General features: G+C 36.8%; 1 protein-coding gene across 1 annotated transcript in view; it reads right to left on the bottom strand.

Annotated features, from left to right (window-relative positions):
• LOC107700113 (integrin beta-3-like) overlaps positions 1-10,753 on the bottom strand; it is a 14,389-nt gene extending 3,636 nt beyond the window's left edge. The window contains exons 1-10 of the mRNA XM_016501645.1: positions 10,678-10,753; positions 9,785-9,870; positions 8,158-8,362; positions 7,825-8,077; positions 7,277-7,439; positions 6,992-7,153; positions 6,602-6,697; positions 6,402-6,491; positions 5,855-5,989; positions 3,363-3,805 (exon numbers count right to left, since the gene is read on the bottom strand). Coding sequence (XP_016357131.1) covers positions 3,363-3,805; positions 5,855-5,989; positions 6,402-6,491; positions 6,602-6,697; positions 6,992-7,153; positions 7,277-7,439; positions 7,825-8,077; positions 8,158-8,362; positions 9,785-9,870; positions 10,678-10,753 — 1,709 coding nt within the window. The remainder of the gene's footprint in view (positions 1-3,362; positions 3,806-5,854; positions 5,990-6,401; positions 6,492-6,601; positions 6,698-6,991; positions 7,154-7,276; positions 7,440-7,824; positions 8,078-8,157; positions 8,363-9,784; positions 9,871-10,677) is intronic.
• Between the last annotated feature and the right edge of the window lie 360 nt (positions 10,754-11,113).

Raw genomic sequence — 11,113 nt, 5'->3', positions numbered from 1 at the left:
AAAAATAACACGAAGATGGGAATGAGTGAGCAGACTCCACATGAATGTAGAATTTATTCCCTTGTTTAACCCTTGAAAGAAAACTTTCCATGATGAATAATGTTCAATCTCATAATGTAATAAGGTTAGTTTGAACTTGAGCCCATAAAAGTGCCTCATGTAAGGAGTTGTACATTTCACACATGCATCCAAAAAAAAAAAAAAAAGACCCATTCCCAAATATTATGCTGAGGCTTTCCAAATGAAATTCCCCTACTGGCAATCACACTCAACTGCTGTCAAAAAGCTCCATGTTTCATTTTTAATCACAGAGGTTTCTAAAAATGGACATCTGCTGCTGGTGAATGTGAGGAATGTGACAGAACTGATATGATAGTCAATTTTCACTTGATGTTCAATGGCAGAATGCTGAGCCCCATTACATGCGTGTTTTACAGTTATAATAATAAACACATCTGTGGCAGTGTGCATGTTTGCTTAGGAGATTACAGTGCTTTATTCCTTAGCAAAACAGTGTTTATGAGTGATTTGGGATTTTGGTTGAAAATACAACAATGATGCAGCTAAATCAATAACAAAACCACATGGAAATACAACAATGTCAAATGTAAAGAATAACATTGCATTGCGTGTGATTATTCTTTCCACAGAAAAACAATACAAACTTCACATCAGCCTAAACACCACTTTACTCCCTCACTGGGCTATTTTTGGTTCATTGACATCATCAGTGTGTGGCAACACAGAAAGGCATTTTCTGGATAACTTTGAACCTCTGGGAATCTGCTACAAGAAACTTCTTGTAGATCTACAAGATGTTTTCTCCTAAAAATGTTCAGTTTGTTACAACGGAGGCAGAAATCTTTTGGAATCACGAATACATTTACATTTAGTAATTTAGCAAACGCTTTTATCCAAAGTGACTTACAAATGAGGACAATAAAAGCAGTCAAAACTAACAAAAGAGCAGTCTCGGTTAGCCTAACGCAGGTACAATAAAGGCAGTCAAAACTAACAAAAGAGCAACAATATATAAGTGCAAATGACAAGTCTCGGTTAGCCTAACGCAGTACACTTAGCAAGGTGTATATATATACTGTATATATATTATACACATACACACACACACACACACAAAGAAAAACAAGTAGATAGAATAGAAAAAATTGAATAGAAAAATATAAATATATATTTTTTTTAAATAAAAAAAAGAAGATAAATGTAGATAAAGTAGAATTAAAATAGAATAGAAAGTGCTAGAGTTAGAGCGTCAAATAAAGGTGGAACAGATGTGTTTTTAGTCGTTTCTTGAAGATGGCTAAGGACTCAGCTGCTCGGATTGAGTTGGGCAATTGGTTGGAATACAGAGATCTGGTTCTGTTTAAGTGAGAAACCAACCCCTATAGTGTTTCGTTTTTTTTTTACATAAATTCTTCGGCCATTCCAACCCAAACGCACCCCAGTGGAACATCAGCACCTTGTCTGAAGAACAAACACACATGTCTCAAATAGGTCAACACATGGTTTACCCTGCCAAGTCCCACAGAGCATGTTTATTTATAAGAGGAGCTCATTCTTCGACTAACGCAGGAGACGGTTTACTGTTATTATAGGTAATTCCTTTGAGGTGATGTGAGGCAGGGAACAGGGAATCTTACTCGTAAAGAAAGACTTCTGTACAAAATAATAGGCTGTGAAAAAAAAGACTTGATTCTAAAATATCCTGCTCGTTGTGAGCTAGGCTGAGACGCAGGAGCCCTAAAAATATTTGGACCCTTAAAGGAACACTCCATTATTTTTGATTTTCTGGCGGTAGCACTTCTAGCTGTAGCTTAGCATAGATCATTGAATCTGATTAGACCGTTAGCATCTCGCTCAAAAATGACCAAAGAGTTTCGATATTTTTCCTATTTAAAACTTGACTCTTCTGTAGTTACATCGTGTACTAAGACCGACGGAAAATTAAAAGTTGTGATTTTCTAGGCCGATATGGCTAAGAACTATCCTCTCATTCCGGTGTAATAATCAAGGAACTTTGCTGCCGTACCATGGGTACAGCAGGCGCACTGATATTACGCAGCACCTGAAAATAGTCCCCAGCTAGGTAACTTCCATTAAGCCTTTTTTCAGGCGCTGTGTAATATCATTGCGCCTGCTGCACCCATGGTACGGCAGCAAAGTTCCTTGATTATTACACCGGAATGAGAGTATAGTTCTTAGCCATATCGGCCTAGAAAATCGCAACTTTTCATTTTCCGTGAATGATCTATGCTAAGCTACATCTAGAAGTGCTACCTCCAGACCCAGAGATCGGCTGAATGGATTCGAAAACGGTAAAACTCAACTGTTTAACTCTAGGGGAGTTGGAAAATGAGCCCATTTTCAAAAATAGTGGAGTGTTCCTTTAAGTCTCCTTAAAAATGTATGTGTCTTTGCATTATAATATTAAAAATATTAAACCAAGTGGCATTATGTTGTGCTATTCAAGCAAATGTTTCTGCAAAAAGACATTTGTAATATTTTATATTGTAAAACAATATATGGTTAAAAATATTCAGACACTTTCTGGATGTCAAACATTAATGAAACATGTCTATAGTTAATATGATTAACTATATTCATTCAATTTTTTTTATATATTACTGACAAAAACTCATAATTTGCACCTTAAACTGCAGATTACAGTTTCATATGAACAAAAAGGCAGTAATTACAAGCCTGAAGTACAACATACAGCACAGGTAACTATAAGCTGTATGTGTTTGATATCACTAAAGAACAAGCTCAAAAGAATCATTTGTTCAGGAATCAGACTACACTGGTTGCTGTGTATGGTTTTAATTCCCTAAAAAGAATGGTTCATAAGAATAATTTGTTCGGGAATCAGATTACAGTGGTTGTACTGTATGTTTTTGATTCACAAAAAAGAATCAGAATCGGACTACACAGTTTGCACTGTGTGGTTTTGATTTACTGAAACAAACCAACTCAATAATAATTTGTTCTGGAATTGGACCACACTGGTTGTACTGTATGTTTTTAAGAATCAGAATTATAAGAGTTATAAGAATCATAATTTTTTCTCATATGAGAACATCATTCAGATCTGGATGAACTAGATGCTTTTTTTCTCTTTCGTTTTTCAGTTTCCAAACCTGGAAAAAATGATTACTTCCCCCACATTTGTTTGCAAATGTCACTGGGTTTGATATTTTGCATCTGATTCAAATACATTTACACATTTAGTTTAAAAGTGTCCAAAAACACTTGTTGGGGTCGCTGTTAATGTCACATCCAACAATCTAATAATAAAACTCTATCACACTCAACAAAATACATCTAGCTTCCTCCCAGCCCCAAATCTTCTCTTACCTGAGCAGAGCTCTCCTTTGTACCGCAGGCAGGTGAAATCGTCACACTCACACCTCTTCCCCCACACCTTGCCGAAATCATTATTGTGGCACACGCACTGGCCGCACACACAGTCTCCACGGCCACTGCAGACCACTTTGTCTGGCCCGGTGCAGGCGTCCTGCTCGGTGGGGCTGTAGTCCCCCTCTGCACACTCACACCTAGGACCCAATCGTCCCGGGTTGCACAGGCAGATACCACACTCGTAGGTGCCGTTGCCGTGGTGACAGGCGGGACTGTCGGGCTCCGCCTTAGCTTGGCATTTACCGGTACACTCACACTCAAAGTTGACTGTGATCTGCAAGGTGTCTTTGAAGCCCACCGGTTTGATGGTGAAGGTCTTGCACTTCTCTTTAGGACAGCCCCTGGCCCGGGCTTCTACACTGAAAGACACCTGGGAAGATGGGATTGAGGGAGTGTGGAGTTGTTACAGAACACTGGTGTTCACAAATATAAATTATTATTATACATTACAAATTTGTACTGTAGGACCAAAACAGGCTTCAAAGGTTTGTGGTGAGATTTTTATTTTTGAAGAAAAATAATACTTTTGATCAGGAAGGATATAGTAAATTGATCAAAGGTGACAAAAAATGATCATGGTTTCCACAACAATATTAAGTAGCACAATTGTGTTCAACATTGATAATAATATATATTTCTTGAGCTCCAAATCAGCATATTAGAATGATTTCTAAATTATCATGTGACACTGAAGACTGGAGTAATGGCTGGGAATAGAAATAAATAAAACAAAAATATTTAAAAATAGGAAATAGGTATTTTAAATGGTAAATATTAAATATGAAATATTTTACAATATTACTGTATTTTAGATTAAATAAATGCAGCCTTTGTGAACATAAGAGACTTCTTTCAAAAATATTATAAAATCTAATGGACTCTAACCTTTGAATGGTAGTGTATATTCAGTAATATTTAAATAAAACAAATATTTTAGTAACACTTTATAGACCAATTCTCACTATTAACTAGTTGCTTGTTAGCATGCATATTATTGGCTGTTTATTAGTACTTATAAAGCACATCCATATATTAGATCCCTAAATCCTACCCCATACCTAAACTTAACAACTACCTTACTAACTATTAAGAAGCAGCAAATTAGTAGTTTGTTCAGGGAAAACACTTAGTTAATAGTGAATATGTGTTCCCTATTCTAAAGTTTTACCAATATTTTAATATTAAAAATGTATACATTAAATATAATTTAATTTAATTAATTACATTTAATCTAAATCTATTTTATAATAATGTCAAATCACTACTTTACTGGTCTTTCACAGTAATGTAATGTTTTTAATGTAATTCACCATTTTTTATATATATAATTATTTTAATTGAATTTTTACTGTAATACAAAAATAACAAGACATCGCCCAAAAGAAACAAAACACAAATAGCTTAATATTTTTTTCTGGCAGCAAAGGAGAGAATATTATACAATTTCTTGTTAGCAGATGAAACAATGCATTTATTAGGTATACCTAATACCAATGAGACTGGGTCAATATCCAACTGCATATTAAAGATCTTTTCCATTTCCCCCAGCACCAAAAACCAATACCTTTGCAGTCTGTTACATGACCACAGACAATGTGTTAAAGTACCTACTTCCGTTTTACATTTTAAACACATAGGCAATAGAGAGGGGTTGTAATTCACCATTTGAAGACTTGGTTTTTGTAAGTGAAAAGCATTGAATTTATTTAATACACGAGTTTCACAATTTGAGTTGAATTACTGAAATAAATGAACTTTTCCACGACATTCTGATTTATTGAGATGCACCTGTAATATAATATAATACAATGATTGCAAATAAAATAATATTTGTGTAGTTTCATATTTCTAATGGAGATGTTTAGCCATTATGTACATGACATATGTGAGTCTTATTCCATTGCTGACAGTGAGTGTGTAGGCTGCCTAACATGTGATTGTGTTGGACTGACAGACAATCTGAACTGAAGGCTGGTTAGTGTGAGTCAGAGCAGCAGGGCAGAGAACAGGAAACAGGCAAGTCTGATGCCTAGACACACTCAGAAAAATGAGTAACGGCACAGTTACACCCACTTGTCCTGTATGTAAGATTTTACAGTTAACCATTTATAAGGAAGGGAGTAAAACCACAACATTTTATGCAACTCATTTATCAAGGAAGGCTAATGATTGCACATTAGAAAGGACATTTCCTGTGCTCCTCTTGTGGAATACATGTCAAAACGTCAGAATGGGTATATGACTGAAAAGATGGAAGTGGCCAAACTGACCCTAGGGGAGTTTTGGGATAAGAGGTTTTGTTAAGTAATACCATATATTTTAGAGTGAGAATAAAGTGGCAACATGAGATTCGAATAAGGTGGATGGAGAATATTAAAGAGACAGACAGAACGAGATAAAGAGAGAAGAGAATACTGACGGTGTCTCCTCTTTTGAGGCCAGAGCAAGATCTTAGCCCAGGGATGACCTCTCCATTGAGACATGTGGCATTAAATGTCAGACTGAGCTCTTCCGGGATATTCAAGAGCTCCAGCTCAACCTTAGAACGCAGTTTCTTTAACACAAACACACAAGCACAACAGCAAACAATAGATCAGTGACCGCAAACAATTTGAATGGAGTAAAGCCTTTTAAAGGAATGTTTCAGGTTTAACACAAGTTCAACTCTATTGTTAGCATATGTGGCATAATGTGGATCACCACAGAAAATAATTCTAACTCATTTTTGAAAGAAAAAATTATTGTCCAAGTCTATTGCCCATTTTCAATATTAATGTATAGAAATGTGTAATATAGATGTACAGCATGAAGTGCAGCTCTTAAAGAAGTTACTTTCAAAAATAGTTTGTTCCTGTTAGTTACTGTGGTGAGTTTGCATGACCAACTTGAACATGAGCAAAATTTAACTTCAACTTCTTGTATTGCACCCAGAAATTCCTTTTTGTAAATGTAAAAAGGGACATTACAGCGTATGCATCTTGAATCAGCTGGATGACGTTATGAGAGTCCTCGGAAAGCGTGCCCACTGCAGTGCCAGGGATCAGCTCACTGTAGTTCTACAATGGATAAAGAGAGAGAACGAAGGGAGAAATCTTTGAAAGTACCCTAAAAATCAGATTAGACATTTACCATACTGATTTACAGTAACATTTAATACCCTTCTTACCGTATAGAGTGATTCCACATGGCTAGTCACAGCAAAGATGAGATTTATATTGTTCTCTGACATTTTCTCTGTGATTAATGCCAGGGATGGGTAGTCCTGAAAAAATGTTATCCATTAGTATGCATAAATAAAGGTAATCTAAACTTAATTTAATAGGTTTCATACCCAGTGCACACCTTGATATCAATTTAACGTCAAATATTAGTCAAGACTTGATCAAGATGCTGGAACATTTTAAATTCGGTTTGGATGGCAATTTCTTAATGGTAATTGGCTGAAAATAGGAAGTTAATCCCACACTGAAATTGGTTTAATGTATATGTAGGCCAATATGTTTGACATTCAACTGACATCAAATCAACTTCATTAGCAGTTTGATTAGCAGAATACCATAGTTGTAGACATATTGTAGACATTATCTGTGCCCACATAACATTGGCCGTCATTGGGTCGTACAATGCCTGCCAGGCGCCCATCGAGTGCCACGTGTGTCTTGGCATCTGTGGTGAAAACCAGTAAGTGAGATGCGCCTGGTCTCCAACCAATTTTCTCCTGGGAGAAAGACATAAGTGGTCAAATAAGAACGCTTATTTTGGGCCAAAAATAACAAAAAGCTACTTAGGAAAGTATTGTAAAGTTCTCTGTATTTCTTTTTGCTTGTTTAGAGAGTTCAACCTTGCACACAGCTGCCTGTATAATGGCGTCAAAGCCTCCCTCTGGGGCGTCCCTGTTCCGAGACACCTTCTGTTTCTTCACTTCCTCTGTAAAGCGGCTGACCTCCTCCGTCAGAGACAGAACGTGTCTGTAGCCAAACTGAGGCTGGCATTTGTATGGGATCCTATGGTAGATAATGTAGTAAGATGTAGAAGGATCAGAAAATAACATTAACAGTGAGAAAGTTCAGGAAGTTACAATATACAGTACAAATGGGCTACTACTATTACTGTGTAACTCTGCCAAGCCTGATGGGTAGTGTTGGTTATTCACCTTTGCTGGCACAAATGAATCTCAACATTCAAGATTTAGAAAACAGCTTACAGCATAACACTTATTGTGTATGTAACTCAGCAAATGGAGACACTTCAACCATAATAGCAGTGTGTCTAAAGATGTAATATCAGATTGTGTCAGCCAACAAGCACACCGCCCAGTTACAAGTTTGTAATAAACACCCATCATCTGTAATGTTTATGTTCAGCATGTAAATATATGTCATCACTCACGAGTAACAGGGATTTAACACGGCTTCTTGAGGTGAGATGTACATGTACGGGGACACGGGTTTATCCACAAAAGCCCCAAAGCCCATGCGTAGATTGCTGGTGGTTTTACTCATCTCTTCAGCCAGGCCTCGCCCCAGTCGTCGCAGCTGAGACAGGTCGTCATTCATGGAATAGGACAAGTCCATCAGATAATACAAGTCCACAGGGTAGTCCTCAACCTGACGGACTTTCAGTGTGAAGACCTGGGAATCATCTGTGGGACACCAGAGAAACAATTTGGTCTACTGGAGGAACATGTGGTTACTTTTTATGTTTATGGGTTGATGAACTCACCGGGTCTCAGAGAGATGTGCATGCTTTGAGGTTGGATTTGGGTGATGTCGGTGGTGGATCCCGAGGCCTTGTCACTGAGATCTTTGTTCTCTGTCACATGCATTTTGCTGGTGGGATACTCCAGAGCTTCTTTTCTGCATCCTGCCTCTATGAGGTTCTTCTTCAAGTCACATCGGGAGGAACCAGCTACATCTTGTCCAAAACCCTACTAAGCATTTGGCAGACAGTTATACTGGTATAGGGCACTAAATAAAGATTTCTGCAGCAAACAGAATTACAAAAATAAGTTTCAAACACTCCCCTCATTTGCCATTGGTCGAATAAATAAGTAGTCTTGACCCCCAAATTTTTATGTACATTAATGAGGAAAAAAAATTAAAGGGGGTCTGAATACTTTCCGTACCCACTGTATATATTTTTTTTTTTGTATTGAGACATCACTTAGAAAAAACAATTGCTGGATTTTTCATCACAGCACAGTTCTTATTTTACTTCCAGAATATCAAAAAGTTATAATACACGACTCACACATTTATGAGATAAGTACATGCATTTTAGAATAACAATACAGACAAAAACAAAGGAAGACTTGCTATCCATTCCATTCCATTTTTCCTCTTAATAAAGATACAATGGTTGTAATGCTCAAATACTGGCATTGAAAACATTTTATATTGTTTCCATAAAACATTTGCTTTTTTTTAAAGAAAAAAGCATGTAATTGATTGTTTTTGTGAATTATATATCCATTCATGTTTCTTTTTTAAACTTTGAATTATTTATTAACAATAATTTATTGTGAGCTCTGATTTTTGTTTTTTAAATGTCATAACTCATTTTTCTGTGAAATCTCTTTCTTACAACCAGCTGCTAGCTCACATTCAGATCTGCCTCCATCCAATCAAAAACTGATGGATAGATAGATGTACTTAACAATAAGGAAGAGAAGATCTGTCGCTACTTCAGTTTCACAGTTTCAACGGGTCTTTAAAAATGTCACTGACTACTCTGGTGGATGATGTGGACCATGTGGAGGATTGTTGTAATTGCTTCAAAGTTGCAAAATTATGTTTTATCAGAAGACAAAACAACTCCTTGACCCAAAGATGAGTCAGTCTACTTCAGTGTTATTAAGCCTATTTAATCTTCACTGAGTCATGATCTGAGCACTGGAGTATACCCCTTATTAAAAAATATTTTTACTAACACACACACACACATGCTGGTATGTGTGGTTTACGGGGACTCTCCACAGGTGTAATGGTTTTTATACTGTACAAACTGTATTTTCTGTCCCCCTACCAACCTTACCCCTAAACCTACCCCTTACAGGAAACTTTCTGCATCTTTAGATTTAAAAAAAAACATAATTTCGTGTCCTCATAAACCACCTTCACATTGTAATACCTACAGTATGTCATACCCATGTCATTATACAAACTTGTGTCCTCAAAAACTACCTAAACGGATACACACACACACACACACACACACACACACACACAGTACTACGACCTAAGATTAGTCTGATTCTTCTATCGATCATACAGCTCTCCACTCCATCCTATAATAAAATCTAAAGTAAACATGTTTCAGCTCAGTCATTAAACATTGCAGACCACCACACCTCTTGAAAACACCAGGCACAGGTAGGATGCACTGCCAGGCACTGCTGACATGTGCTGGCTCCTCGAGAAGTACAGATGTTGGAGCCTGGGAGAAAAAGAAAAAGAAAAATGCTAATTGTTGATCTCCAGTTGCATTTAACTTGTAGCCTGCAGGTTTATAGAAACAGAAACATGTCTAATCATTAAGATCAGAATTATTAACTCCATTTGTAGGGAGTATTTAAACGATCAGTGTGTATCAATATTTTTGAGCTGTTCTGCACCAGACAAAACATTTCATAAACAGAAAAGTTCATAAAGTTCACATACACATATCAGACTTTTATTAGACCTGGGCCAAGTAGCATAAAAATAGTCACTATGTTAAGACTTTGTTTTAAGAAATCGTTTGACCACCTAGCAGTTAGCCAAGAGGTATGCCTAATCAGTCTTACTTTTCTGACTCAAATTGGGCCAATCTAACTTTTTGTAACTGACTTTGTAAAGTTATGACCAGTTTTGAAGAAAACAAATTAGATGACTAAATTTTTAAGGCTAGTCTAAGCAATTTATGCAACCGGCCCCTGTCAGATACTCTGGGTATAAAGAGTCAAGAGAATAAACAAAAGTATTTGCCAAATATTTTATAGTGGGAAAAAATGTGGGTCCATATAGTGCATCTAGCAAATAGGCCTAATGTTGATGTTTTAGGGAAAGAAAGAAAGAAAGAAAGAAAGAAAGAAAGAAGCATTCTAGCATCTTCATCCGCTGCCTTCAACAACATCACGAGTTCAGACATAAAATATATCAAAATATGATAAAATATCAAAATGCGATCAGACAAGGCAAAAAGTTGTTTACATGACACAAGCTATAAAACAAGTTTACTGAAAACTGAAAAGACGGGACGTACCTAGTCCAGCATCAGTTAAGAATACAATCACACAATAAATCCATAAACTGAAGAGTTTGGGTGAAGTTTTCTCCATCTCGGTTAACTTGTCAGTCAGTTGATAAAGGCGTTTATCGCTCTTCTCCGCTAGTACACCGGCGGTTAGTGCAGTCTGTGCCCTCCTCCTCTTCCTTTTCCTTTAGGCTCCAGCAAATCAGACCAACATCAAATATAGAGTAAATTGTGGCAAAACAGGGTTTATTTCCGAGAGAGGGGGCAGAGGAGAGGCCGACTCGAGAACATTTGCCGCAGGTCTTGTTTAGAAACCGTAAATTCCTTCAAACTATCACAGTGATTAAAACATCACTGTAACGGTATTAACATCACTGACATGAGAAAATAATTAAAGAACAAGCTGACGAACTAATGAGGAATGGAACAGCCTGTCTGACATCAT

Source organism: Sinocyclocheilus anshuiensis, unplaced genomic scaffold (assembly GCF_001515605.1).
Source record: "Sinocyclocheilus anshuiensis isolate Anshui unplaced genomic scaffold, SAMN03320099.WGS_v1.1 scaffold1135, whole genome shotgun sequence".
In the NCBI taxonomy this organism is placed as follows: Eukaryota; Metazoa; Chordata; class Actinopteri; order Cypriniformes; family Cyprinidae; genus Sinocyclocheilus; species Sinocyclocheilus anshuiensis.
Note: the sequence above shows the minus strand (reverse complement) of the source record. Positions and strands in the feature narration are given on the sequence as shown.